The sequence below is a fragment of the Vulpes vulpes genome, chromosome 6 (genome assembly GCF_048418805.1).
Source record: "Vulpes vulpes isolate BD-2025 chromosome 6, VulVul3, whole genome shotgun sequence".
NCBI lineage: Eukaryota > Metazoa > Chordata > Mammalia > Carnivora > Canidae > Vulpes > Vulpes vulpes.
The window spans coordinates 21860863-21875633 of NC_132785.1; the positions used below are offsets into that span (position 1 = coordinate 21860863).

The 14771-nt window shown below is 32.7% G+C and overlaps 1 protein-coding gene across 15 annotated transcripts in view; it reads right to left on the reverse strand.

Moving 5' to 3' along the window:
• PCDH9 (protocadherin 9) overlaps positions 1–14771 on the reverse strand; it is a 959413-nt gene that overhangs the window by 627478 nt on the left and 317164 nt on the right. For 7 of the 15 annotated variants that reach the window (XM_072760679.1, XM_072760677.1, XM_026016650.2 and 4 more), the window contains exon 3: positions 6765–6866. The exons of 4 other annotated variants lie outside the window; for them this stretch is intronic. In XM_072760679.1, the coding sequence (XP_072616780.1) occupies positions 6765–6866 (102 nt within the window). Of the gene's footprint in view, positions 1–6764; positions 6867–9016; positions 12263–14771 lie in introns of those variants that run through there. 4 more of the 15 variants (XM_072760673.1, XM_072760675.1, XM_072760676.1 and 1 more) reach the window with 2 other exon arrangements.

Genomic DNA, 14771 nt, shown 5'->3' on the forward strand with positions numbered 1-14771 from the left:
ACCACCACTGACACCATCAGCAAATCTGTCAAATGTGGCTCTTCCCATGAATAAACCCAAGGCCACTTGTCCTATGGTGAAGAAGAAATTCGCAGAACATACATAACAAAAAGTAAAAGAGGGTGATAGGCATCCTTTAAACAGAGTTAAGTAATTTAAAAAAATCTTAGCTAGTGGAAAATCCAGCATCTGATTTATAGTTGTTGCTGGAACACAGGGAATCAAACTGAAAACTTCCCCATGAATCTCTAATGGAACAATTCCATTGATCATGTATATTTACTTAGCTTCTAGAAAACACTAATGTGCGCTCTCTTTAATAATAGGGGGCTATGAATTCTCATAAATAAAATCAGATTTGCACATTCACATATAGATGCAACATTAAATCACATCGATTACATATATTCATATATAGTATGTATTATATATAAAATCGATTTAAAATCTTAGTATTTGGCAAAACATTTATATATATTCATATTCGAGTTCACGATTGTTTAGAAGTATTTATTTATTTATTTATTTATGATTTTATTTATTTATTCATGAGAGACAGAGAGAGGCAGAAACATAGGCAGAGAGAGAAGCAGGGTCCATGCAGGCAGCCTGATGTGGAACTTCATCCCAGGACTCTAGCCCTTGGCCAAAGGCAGGTGCTCAACCACTGAGCCACCCAGGGATCCCTGTTTAGAAGTTTTTAAACCAACAATATTGAACATGAACTGAGAAACATTTTATAGTCATTGTTCCTCATACTTAAGTGTATGTAGATATCATCTCTTGATAATAGTGCCAGGAAAGAGCTCTGAATTGAGAAGAGAAATAATCAGTGGAACTTTTCTCAAACCTGTGATGACTTCCTCTAACACCCAGCTTCACACATGCAGTCTTCTTGAGCAACATTCTCATTTGCCCACAACCACAGTGATCACATCACTCCTGATCATTCATCTGGTAGATTTCTTCAAGTCTTATATTAACATTATTATATTTTTCCTCTACTAGGTTAAATTGGTTCCTTTGTATGTTCCTGAATCTTGAACCTATTTGTAGCACTGCTTGCTCTTTATGGTAACTTATTGACTATAAGAGTATATCCCCTATAAAATCTGAGACACAGAGAAGCATGTGTACCTTCTCAGCATGATGTACTCAGCATATCACATAACAGCATCTCTGATATATATTTGCTAGATGAATATTTGTGGAAGGCAGGCAGGAAGGTATTGTTAATTTAGGATTCATAGATTGGTTTCAGCATAATTATGGAAAAGGCCAACAAAGGGAAAAAGGGTAATTTGTTTCCCCTCCAAAGAACAGTCTCAATATCATGTCTATGGACAAGTAACAAAGGAGGGAATATCTAGCACCCAATCTCTGTTTATCTGGGGGATGTTTAGGGGGTTTATTTATGGTTCCATTTTAAATCTCTGTTTAGGGGATGTACTTACGGTTCCATTTAAAAAATCAAATCAAAGTACCTCAAAAGGCAGAGATTTGTACAGAGTTGGTCAAATAGGTATATTTTTAAATTTTACCACATTGCTGATACCTCCTACAATTGTTAAACAAGTTCAATAGTGTGAAATAAAATATTCATGTTTCTAGAAAATATACATAGGCATTAGACATGAATGCACGTAGTATCTATCCTATTGTACTATAAATTCTTTGAATTCTTAGTAATTTGTTTCAAATTCATATATACTTGGCTAATAAGTGGTCAAAAATGTAAAGACTTAGGGAAAATTCATCCTTATATAAGTTACATATAATAAATACATATCAAGGAGAGTTTTCAACCAGTCATTAAATACTGTTTATAATGGTAGAGAGCAATTGTCCCGGGATTTGTTAGAAACTGTCTGCAAGGACAATCTTACATAAAATGGCATGTAAGATCTTTGACTTTTCCCAGCTGGACATGTGAGAACTTAACTCTAACAAGTCTGCAACCCATGATATGTATTTTTTGTTATTTTGCTGAAGTGCAGATTTGGGTCCTTTATGATAAAGATGGAAGAAGAATAAATTCTTTTTTTTTTAGATTTTACTTATTATTCATGAGAAACACACAGAGAGAAAGGCACAGACACAGGCAGAGGGAGAAGCAGGCTCCACGCAGGGAGCCCGACATGGGACTCAATCCCGGGTCTCCAGGATCACACCCTGGGCTGAAGGCAGCGCTAAACCGCTGAGCCACTGGGGCTGCCCGAGGAATAAATTCTTATCCAGCTGAGTGAGTGAGTCAGTCTGTCATCTAGCATACTTCTTCTACTTATTATAATACATACAAAGTTTCAGAGTAAGTGACTGAGGTGTAATAGAGCTTTTATCATTTTTGTTAATTTATTTCATTTTGGAGGATAATTCTATATGTTACTGAGAATTTAAATATTTTGATATATTAGGAATTATTCCCAAAATATATATGGTATTATGTATGTGTGTGTGTATTTTAAATATTTTTACCTTTGGGTTTTTGAAAAGGCTTTTCTTATGAAGAAAGAAAATGAAAATAAACTGGCTTGTGAACTAATTTATTATTATTAGTGACAATCTATTAATTTAAATTACCTATGTTACTCCCAAATATTGTAACACATAAAGAACTATTGCTAAATGATTTGCCTATTGATTATTTTAACTTAAAGGCTGATATCAACTGTAATATCTATTCTAAGGGCTGAATATGTTTATTTATTGAAAATTAAATGTGCTTGGGTCACACAACTAAATAAAACACCAAGAACGGGAAAATATAAATATGTGGCATATTATTCACATAATTAATTCTATTTATTTAGATCCAGACTGTTAGGTAAAGTTACTATGTCATAGGTGAAAAAGAGAAGAGAGATAAGAAAAGAAAAGAAAAGAAAAGACCAAGATCAAGTAAGACAAAAGCAAAAGGGTTTTGGCTTTACATCTTTCCCTTTTTATTAGAGTCACAGATAACGTTACCATTTTGCTGTTACTCCATTTGTTATTATTAATTTAAGTAGGAGTGTTCTAAGTTGTAATTACAAGCACAGAGAACCCTTGTTCTCCTAGCCCTCAGTGTGTTTTAAGTCAGTGAACTCAAGCTCAAGGTAAACCTGTACCTTCATCTTTAATGGTGAGAAAATTAAAAGGGACAAGTATTGCCCTAAATGAGATTATAAGTGTGAAATGCAAGACACATAATAATCTTAATAGTCTAATACATTTTAGTTCTATTCTCTTCCCACATGCTCCTTTAACTCTTCATTTGACACATTTTTATTCTATTAAATATCTCCATCAAATGACACAATTGTAATGTTCACGAAATTCCAATGATAATTTAAGTTCTGTGTATAAGTGAATCCAGCAAAACCTGTGTTATAAATTTACATAAAAGGTCAGAAATATTTCCCTTATCAAAATTGTTTTCTTGGTTTTGGTTGGGAGATTTATAGTAGTAGTCCACCCTGGGATATCTTGATCAACCATCTGCACCCATGAATTTCACACTTGCGATAACTGCCACATTTCCAAAGTCTAGCGGCTGAAATTCATACTTATTTTAAAACTCTTCCACCAATCTCCCTAACTCTTAGAGCTAAGATTTCCATCTGACATTGATTTTCGGATTTCATTGCTACAAGGGAAAAGTCTTATCTCAAAAATTCATACACTGAACACTAGACCATTTTGTAAAAATACTTTAGCTCAAGCATCAAAAACAGTGACAGGGAACAGCTACTCATACTGAGATGCAGTCTTGTGTGAATTCCAATAACTATGAGACATTTTCCTACAGATTGCAGAATATAGACACTGAAAGCTCTATCTGCTTGCATCCCATACTATTTCATGGGTAAAGGGAACTGAACATAATAGACGGGAAATGACAATAAAATTTATAGATCAAAGATGCTTAGTAAAGGTAATATGCATTTATGGCATGAAAACAATGTGCACTTATTCATTTCTTTGCTTCTATTTTAACCATTAAGGCACTTTGTGTATCCAATGACAGAAGGCCTGCCAGGATGAAAAAAAAGCTTAAATGTGACAGTTCCTTTAAATTCCATACCTTATTTAAAATCCAATTTAAGAAAAATTTCAAATATGAATTATTTTCTCTAACATTTGGTTGGAAAATTTTTATGCAGTTTGGGAGTAGTCATTAGATCACCCCAAGATCAGAAAACCTAGATCTTATTCTAGTGTTATCACTAGCTAGCTCTGTGGCCTAGGGCAAGCTACTCCATCTTTCTTGTCATCAAGCTATGCTTCAGTAGTATGAATATATAATCTCTATGGTCCCTCACAGTCAAATAGCCCGTGAATTTCTTTTTTTACTTAAATACTATCTTTAAGTAGTTAATATTGTAGTTTCTGAAACTATGGTTGCTGTGGTTATATTCCAGTTCCATTCATTGCTACTTGTGTGAATTCAAGCAAATATGTAAGTTCTGTATGTCTCAGTTTCCCTATCTGTAGAACTAGAATAATAATAATGGGCCTGTTGTCAGAATTAAATGCTTCTAATATGTAAGCTTTCTTATATTTTAACATATCTCAAAGCAGAATACATGCTAAAGAAATAAAAAATAAGCTTTCCCAGAGTTTAATCAACAGCATTTTTTCTCATTAGTAGATGAAATTATAGCATGTGTCATACTAAGATGTTATACAATAATATCTTAACATTTTAAGTTAGACAAAATTTGGTAATACACATGAAATGCTTGGGATAATGTCTGATTCAAAAAAATTATGCAATAGCTAACATTTCTCTGTAAGTAAGCAAAAATTGTTATATCTAGGTTAAGCATGATGGGTAAAGTCTGATAATTTAAGAATGAGTAAAAGCTTGCTAGTCACACAGCCTTCATTCCATTTTGTATCTAAAGTCATAACATAAACTTAATAACTTCATTCATATTAATCAACATCAGCTAACAAAAAATATGACTTTCCCCTTGACAGTATAGTTTTATTTAATTATTTTTTTTATGATTAAAAGACCTAACATTTTTTTTTTGCTTTAGTAAGGTAAATAAAGAGGGAAAATATAAATTGTGAGAAAAAGTAATATATTTACCAGGTTTACCACATTATTTGATATAAAGGAAAAAAAACAGCATAGCACAGGAAGCAATTTTGTAGGTTATAATCACCTTTCATTAATTCTCAAGAATGGTTAATACTAGATTAATAACTTTTAAGGAACTGGTTATGGAAACTATCCCCGTTGTTATTGGTCTACAGATATTAAGCATTTATACAGAAACCCTGTCTCACAGAATGCTTTATAGCACTTCGATCCATTATTGTGTTGTACTGGATGAAATAAGGGTGACTCATGAGAGAAATTTCCAGTTCTATACACTTGAAATTACACAGCAATGATGAAAAATCAAAGGGTTAAATTATAGTTCTTCTCTCAACTGTCAAGTGACTGAGATTTTGCAAAACGAGAGAAAATAAAAGTGGAACATGAGGAAGAATATATGCTATAGGATTAGAAGGATGTTTGAATACTTAGATCTGCATAAAGAAAAAGAAAAAATGCAAAGGAAGCATTAGGCATAAAACGGTCTAAAATATCATGTTATCCTTTTTCCATCTCAATTAATAATTTGTTAGAAAAGAGTTTGCTTACTCAATCAAATTTCTATTAAAGTAGTTTCTCTGACCTACATTACTACTAGGAGTTTTGAAAATGATAGATTCCTATACTTGGCAAAAACAAATGCAAAAACTCTGTACTACTACCACTAATTAAAATATTTTCAATACATTTAAGGAAATGGGGGGGGGGGGCTAGCTTCAATGAGAAAATAGAGTACATAATAACACACTCATACTTACATATATACATACACATATTATATGTCTATCTACAATCTACATGTTAGGACTGTAGAAATACATGAAACACATATCTATGTATTAATAGTAGAGTTAACTATTGAAACACAATTCCTTAAGAATATTGACCTTAAAACATTGATCTTCTATTTTACAGTGTGAACACACTTGACATTACTGAACTGTAACTTTAAAATGATTAAATGGTAAATGTTATGTTATGTGTTTTATACCACAATTTTAATAAACTAAAAGAAAGTAACAGATTCTTGTATTCAGTCATGTTAGAATAATTGGTGTTGGAATAGCCCTCCCAATATAAAAAAAGGAAAAAAAAAGAATAAAATATGGATCTTCTACATTTTATAATGGATGGACTCATTTAAAAAAAAAGGAAAGTAATTTTTATTTTAAAACCAAATATACAAGGAAATAAAGGATCAAGCTGAGAAAAGACAGAAAAAAGGGACAAGATTAATGGAAATTCCAGTTAACCTGTTCATATTAAGCAACATTGTCTTTTTTATCTTCCTTAAGTATAAGGGATGAAACAAATCAGTCTTTCAACAAATAGATGTTTGTATCTTTCAGCTCAATTACTAAAAATGACTCAATTAAGAGTCTTTAACTCCAAAAGAACGTTACTCATTATTTTCTCCAAAACTAGGTAATAATCAACACCTTGCATTCAATGACAGGAACATCATATTAAGTTAGATTATTACCAAAGAGGAAAAATATTATTTGCTTTTTGTTCTAAAATTATTTCAGTTGTTTAAAGAAGTACTAGTATAAAATATAAACATAAAGGAGGATGGCAAGAAAATATTTATAATAGTTAACTCAGGCTATATAAAATCACTAGGAAAATGCAAATTGCTCAATTCTAACATGGTCTCTATAGAGATACGGCATACCTCGTAATGGCTTTCTTCATTCTCCTGAATGTGGAAACCCGCAGAGCTGGGACATTTCTGAGGAGTGACAGGAATATTGTCACTTTTGCTGTGTGAGTTACACTGAAAGAGATTACCAAATAATTGTGACAAACTACTCCACATGTAGAGTGTCTATTGAGAGACATGGTTGCTTGCTAAGAATCTAATTAAAGGAGTACCATTTGAACTAGCAAGGGTCTACACTCACTGGAACATGCATTAACATGGAGCCTTTTCCAAAAGAGATTAAAAATGTCCCCAGGATAAACAAATTGTCAAGATGCTTTAAGTAAAACTAAAGAAATCTCAAATGTAGTTCTTTTATTTCTACACTGTCTTTTTTAAAGCAATATGATTATGCTTATGATGTTAGTAGCTAAATCTTCCATGTGCTACTATTTGTGTGAGTTATTATTCAAGTGCTTGATATATATCATACACATCTCTACATAGATATTATTATTATCTCCACTTACAGTTGAGGAAAATTAGACATATAAAATACCCTTCCCAAGGTTGGGCTGCCTGCCCGGGTTTCTGGGACCACACTCCGTATATTATAAATTACGTGCACAGCTTTTATAAATGATACATTTGAAGCAAACAAAGGTGAAAAACTAAATGTTTAAAGTCTTAAAATATTACTTCACTTTTCTTCTGTGCCAAATATCAAGTATTTTTTGAAACAGGTTAACTAAAATAATTCACTTAGAAAAGGATGTGAATTGTGGTATATAAGACATTAAATTATGGCTTGATCTTTCTCCATGAAAATATTAAAATGGCTGTTTTCCATATTCTTCACAAGATTTTTTTATGTGAAAATAAGATATTATTTGCTTCCTTTTATCCTTGCTTCCTTCTTTCCTAAATCGCTTATTAGATTCAAGGCAAGGAATATTTATACATATTGCTGTCTGGCCCTATGTTAACCATAACATTGGAGTTATAAAGGCTTCTACATTAATGAAAGATGTTGTAGAGCCTCCAAAAAAAAAGTTCACCATTAGTATATAACCTTTCCTCTTTCATAAGACTATAACATATGAACAGATTTGTATGACATAAGTAGGGAAGATGATATTTTTTCAAACTGGTATGGCACATTTTCAATTAACTAATGAAATTTTCCTTTGCCCATGCCAAGGAATAATCTGTTAGAAAATGAGTATCAAAGACATTTTAAAAAGCAAATTAATTTTAGAGTTTAGTGCAAGTTCAGTGTATTTTCACCTCAAGACCCTATTTTATATTTAAATATATTTTTAAACACATTACATTCTTTTAGGCTTTTTACTTTGAAATAATTTTAAACACAGAAGAGCAGCAAAAAAGAATTCTAGGATCCTCTGTATTACTATTTCAAGTATATCAATTAGTTATCTCATTGTTAGTTTAAGGGAAATAGCAATATGACAGACTAGGAAGGCATGACACTTAAGCCCAAACTATTTTAGAAATTTGTTTCTCATGAAAAAATATTTTGTTCCTGTCCTCTGTACAAACAGTATCATTTCAGCCATGTTCAAAACTTACCTCCTCTAGGAACTTTTCATGTGTAAGTAAATAAATAGCAATAGCCATTTTAACCTCTGCTTGCAAACTAAGTACTTTCTAGGTGTACTTTGTAAAATGCTGCTCTGACAGCTTAATTCTTGGAATGTGCCTGGGTTTATCTGAACAACTTCACTGTTAATTATGAAGGACTATCTTTCGTATATCTCTCCAAATAATGGAGAGGCTTCCTTTGCTAGAAATTTCTAAATAAAAAAGCTTAGACCTTAAAAAAGTTATTTTCATCTGTGATGCTCCTAGACATTTTAATCATTCAACTCCTATCCCTTGTCTCTCTTCATACCTATTCATGTTGATCAATCTTTTTAAAACATCTCATGTCTTATGCAGTTTTTCACCCTAGAAACATTTCAAGTCCTATGGCCTGGTAGTGGCTCACAGCCTGGAAATATACTAGGATCACCTGGGGAGCTTTAAAAAAAATATCAGTAACTGAGCCCTACCTCACACCAGATGAATTAGAGCTCAGGCAAAAACATGGTTTAAATACCCAGATAATTCTAATGTGTAGCCAGTTTAGAATCACTGAGTTAACATTTCCTTGTCTGGCGCTCATGACAATAAAGCAAATTTTGGCTTCACTCCTCTTTTAATCTGATCTCATGCTCTTTAGCATTTGTTCTTCCTTTTCCTTATTAATCTGTCACATATTGGGAGGTTTTTTTTTTATTTTTTAAGGGTTGTATCATAATGCCTCTGAATGTGAAAAAAAACCTATGTTTGTATAATACTTTATACCTTTACATATAAGATTTTATGCATCATCTCCGAGAAACCTCTGCAGAGAGAAGACACATAAACCTTCCTTAACAGATGGGGAAGACAGAGGTTCAGATATATTCAGTGCCCTTTGTGCAATGATTTGCCAAGCAAAAGCATTCCTAAGTGACAAAACTCAGGCTATTTCTCCTCTGCCACATTTCCCTTAAGGATTTTGTTTATTTGCTCATTCATTCAGATATTCTGTTCTGCTTGTTTGTTCATTTGATCATCAGATATTTACTGAGTGCATGCTATGTGTCAGGATTTTATTGGTTAAGATACAGCATTTAAGATCTGTAATACTACAGCAGTGAAACTACATACATAGAAATAACCACCACGATATGTGAAAATGCCACATGAAAATGTATCCACAGGTTCCTTAGGGACAAAGAAGACAGAATGACTACACTCCTGAGTTTGATGCATGGGAAGAATCTAGAAAGATGAGCCAGTAAGGGAATCGTGGTTAGCACACATTCACAACAGAACAGATAGCATATGCAAAGGCTAGAAGACATGAATTCTTGTGACTATGTGAGCTACAAGGATTTTGCCAGTGATTTAATCGTGGACCCTGTGAGGATTAATTTGAGGATAAGGACAAGTTATTAGAACAATAAATTTAACAGCAGATCCAATGATGAGAAGTTACAAAATAGGGCTTCGCATAAGACAGGATTATCAAATAATGGGATGCGTAAGCGCTCCACTCTGGTGGTATCAAAGTGTTAAGTCACCTTCCTCTCTCTCAAATTCAGTAAAGAAATATAAGCAAACTGGGTGTGTTTGCAATATTACTGTGACCCCTGAGTCAGTCCCTTCATCCCAACAAGATCTCAAACCTAAGCCTCTCCTATGTCTAATTCTAGAACAGCCTCTGTTTGTAAAGCAGGAAATGGCATCAAAGGAAAAGTTTAATCCACTTTTCCTTCCTCACTTTTTAAATTTTTTGAGTGTTATGATGTAAATAGCTTCTGGAGATTATAAATCTATGAGCTTGGGGTAAAAATAGAAAAGAAGTTTAAAAATAACTATAAACACTATTTTGAGATCAAATATTATAAATACCCAAAATCTTAAGGAAACAAGTTCTTAAGTGCAAAACAATTTAATCACTATGAATCCTTTCTAACAAGTTTCTATTTCAGGGAGAGCTGTAGCCTGAAATGGAAAGAAGATTTATTATAAATGTCTCAAGATTTCACCCACTAAATTTTTTGTTTGCCAAATTTGATGTGAATAACTATATAATGAATTATGGTTAAGATGATTTTGCTAAATCAGATTTCGCATTACAGACAAATCACTTGAGAGGTCCAGAGCTCATAACAACAATCATATTAAATGGAAATCACTGTAAATACATTAGTTTTATACTTTAAAATCCATTTGATGTTTTCCACTACCTATGATTAATAGTCTCGATTTTAATATGTGGATAAGTCTTGCTTCTCCAAAACACCCATTATAGTTCTTGGGAAATTGTCATTTACTACCTACAGAAATAACTACTCAAGAAGAAGAAGAAGAAGAAGTCGTCAAAGGGAAGGGGGAGGGAGAGAGGGAGATGGAGGAAAGAAAAAGAGATATCACACCTACTAAACTTGCCTCATGGTCATGAATATTAGCTTTTTCATTTTTGACAAATTTCTAAAAAGGGACTTCATAGTCATGGTAGTAAGAGAAAAGTATCAACAGTAGCAAAAGCAACAAAAGTTTTATGAAAAATCACATAAACATAGCTAAGACACAGCTGTTTTCTTTGCTAAAAAGAGGGTTCTTTACATTTTCTATCAAACCCTATAGTAGCAACAATATGCCTTTTTATTCTACTCCTCCTACTACCTTCTTATAAAATCAAGGTTGTTTGCTAAAAATCAATGGCACTGTTATAAGTTCTGTGCAATCATTATAGAGGCAGTAACCTTGTATTTTTATGCTATAGGTTTCATTAAACAATTCCACTTGTTAAAAAAAAAAAACTCCCTTTGAAAATGTTATTCCTACCCATTTTAAGAAAGTATTTTTGTGAAGAATTCTTTTTACAAATTATGAAACATTCTTAAAACTTCTGATTAAAAAGAGCTCTAAGGTTAATAAGAAATTCACATGTACAGAAATGAATTTAAAGAACTGTCTGTTTTTGGTGTCTTGAACTTCTCTTCATTCATTCCTTTGGAGGACCCATATGTGTCAGGTTTTCACCGTCTCCATTCCACTGAAACTGCTCTGTCATAACTACCAATGATTTCCACATTAGTAGCTCACAGAGCAATTCGCAGTTCTCATCTCACTTGACACAAATGATGACTCCTTTATTCTGGACATATTTATGTCACTAGGCTTCTAGACACCACACACTCATGGTTTTCTTTTCACCTCTATGTTCTCTTTCTGGAATCATTTAACTATTCATGTTGTTGTTGTAAAGATAATTTTTTAATTACAAAACATAGGGAAAATGAAATCTAAGTACTTTCTCAGAAAGTATGTTTTCTGATGGTGTTTTCTACTAGCTCCTGATTCTAAAATACTTCCTCAGATAGACACATGAAATTCTTTATTTATAAGCAGACAAGGGAAGAACTCTTAGAACATACCTAAACATGCTTACCTCAAAGAGTATTTCTAGAAACTGATGAAAATTTATAGCTTAGGAGATCTATAGTATAGATTCTTACCATTTCTGAAAATGTGTTCCAATCACTTACTGTCCTGAAACCTAGTGTGTTTTAAATCAGGAAGCCTTGAGCCTGTATCAACAGCCTTCTAGTATATTCTATATACCCTTCTCCATTGGCATATTTTCTGCCACCATTAAATATAATTTGAAAACAAAACTAAAATGCCCATCAAACTGTGGGGAACACAAAGGTATTCAGCTTGAGTAATAGGCATTTTGATTTAAAATAAAAATGCAGTATAATAATTTTTTAAACCAAATGCCATATAAATACCTATCCAAATCATAAAATACACATGACCAGAATAACCATATCAATTTCAAGGTAGAGATTACTTAAGTAAAATGAGAAACAAAGGTGGACCATCAAAGAATTCAAAAGGAATGTCAACGATACCTTCAATATACAGGAAATCTGTTCATTTAAAAAAAATTGCTTGTTTTGCTCTTCCCTCTAAAAAAACAAAGAATATTTTTCTTTAAAAATCGGAGACAAATATCACTAAATATTAGCATATGTTAATTCTGGGTATGGGGGACATAAATATTTTCCTTATTTTTCTTTACTTTCTCTAAATTTTTCAAATACTTGAATATGAATAAGCACATAGGGGAAAAAAGATTAGCAAGGCCTTGTTAAAACTCAACATATTTTTGTGATGGTTGTAAAACAATTTTATAAGCCATAAAATCTTGAAATTTTGCTTCCTCAGAAATTAAGATATCATGTGGGTGTTAGGTGCCTTCTGATTTGGCTCAGGGTCAATTCTCCCCTTGTCAGTGAAAATGTTTTTCTAGGGCACCTGGGTGGCTCAGTGGGTTGAGTCCCTGACTTCAGCTCCGGTCCTGATCTCCAGATCCTGGGATTGAGCCTCCTTCAAGGGCATCAAGCTCCTCACCCAGCAGGGAGTCTGCTAGTCCTCACCTTCTGCCCCTCCCCTACATCCATTCCTGCTTTCTTTCTCTCTCTCTCTTTCTCTCAAATGAATAAATAAAATCTCTTTTAAAAAGAAAACGAAGTTTCTCTAAAACCAGGTGAGGAACATGCTAATTTTTCCTTCTATGGTACTACAGCATAAATGTCTTTCTCTACTTCCTTTAAATATGGTTTCACTTTTTTTCACTTCACGAGGGAACATGATCCTCTTTTTGACAGTTTATCACAAGTATATAATACAATGCCTTCAACATTACTAGGTATTTTAAGTGAAAATTTTAAGTGAAATAAAAGAATAAATGAATAAATGCAAGACTTTACAATGATTTGTAGTCACCTAGATTGTTTTGGCTTCTAACTCTCTAAATGATAATTCCTTTGTAGCTGTTTTCTTTTTGTTTGCTTGTTTGTTTTGTCGTTGTTGTTATTACTCCATGACAGACAAATTCATTGCAAAATTAGTATCCCCTAGAATCCCCAAATTAGCATTTTTTGCTCACAGATGCTATCACAAAAAATAAGGTACACTAGCTGCATGGATTGAGACTACTTGCAGTAGAAAAATTAAACAACGCCGTGGTTTTAAGTCTTCATGCTTTGCTTCTCCAAATGGACCTTAACAACTCATGGCAAGAAATAAGTTTCTTACAGTAATATATTACCTAAATGGATAAATTTGAAGTTACCTACTATATATATGAACAAATAATTCCAGTTCAACTCCTGGGTCCTGCAGCATTTCCCTACCCAGGAGAGTGCTAAGTTCACCTTTGGTTCTTCTAGAGCAGCAAACCACCTGGTAAGAAAGTTGATGAGGATAGGATCTACTTCATAACCCCCTGAAATGAAATAACCCTTGCCATTTTTTTTTTTTTAGTTTTCCTTCACTCTTCTTACAATCCCCATTCCAGACCTCCTTTCAGTCTAGAGACAGACATCATTTCTCCTTCTTCCTTCTTGATGTCTCAAAGGTACCTCCTTTCCTCTCCTTCTTAATAGCAGTTTTTTGTTCCTATTCCAACAAGCCTTTTCATTTTTAATCCAGGTTTGCACAGTGACTAGCCAGATAGAGGTAGTCATACTATTCAACAAACAGCAACAAATTGACTATTCCATGTGTGATATATGAGAAAACAAATTATGATTTTTTAGTCCTTTGGCACAGGCCATTAAGTAGACCAGTTTGGTTTCTTCAATTATAGTTCCTTGTGATTAAGTGAAATCAAAATTAAAAAAAAATTTATTGTGTATTTTGTTGTCACAAGTAGGTCATATTCAAACATTAGTAGAAACTTTACCTCAATTTACTACGTTATGATATACTAAATGAAATCCACTTGTTCCAAAACAGTCAAGTTACAATGAATACATTATAATCAGAAAAAAATCCGAACTAACTAAAAAAAATTGGAAAAAATATTAAAAATGTGAAATTAAAGTCTGAGGAAATTCATTAAGAGGTACAAACCCAAGCACCAGATGAGACATTTTATTTTTTTCTTTGCTTAGGAATTTATATCTTATATGCTATTCCAAAATTCCTCTCTATCATTGGCTGGCTGACATTTTTCAGATAATTCTAACAATTTAATAAAATGTATAGGTGCCAATACCATAACCAAGAGATAGTTTTTTTTCAATGTATTATTGCTTATGTGATATTTGAAAGAAATCTATTGCCATAAATAAATTTGGTTACTATAAAGTTTTAGCAATTCTGTACATTGTCCATTTCTTGAGAATGCTTTTTCAGTTGATTTTCCTCTTATGCAATGACTTGGAAGGTTTTTCTTAAGGGACTATTCACAAATGCAGAAATAAAGACAGAGATACACTCCAAAAATAATCATTAGGTTTTTGAAAAGGCTACAGTGGGCTGGATTTTGCCTTCTTTTCTCAATAAAGTATGAGAGAGAGAAGAAAAGGAAAAATAATTTTGAAGTCTTGTAGAATTTTTGACAATGCAATTAAGAGTTAAACAATAACTCCCTAAGTCAATGTAACTTACCAAGTTCCCTCTAAATAT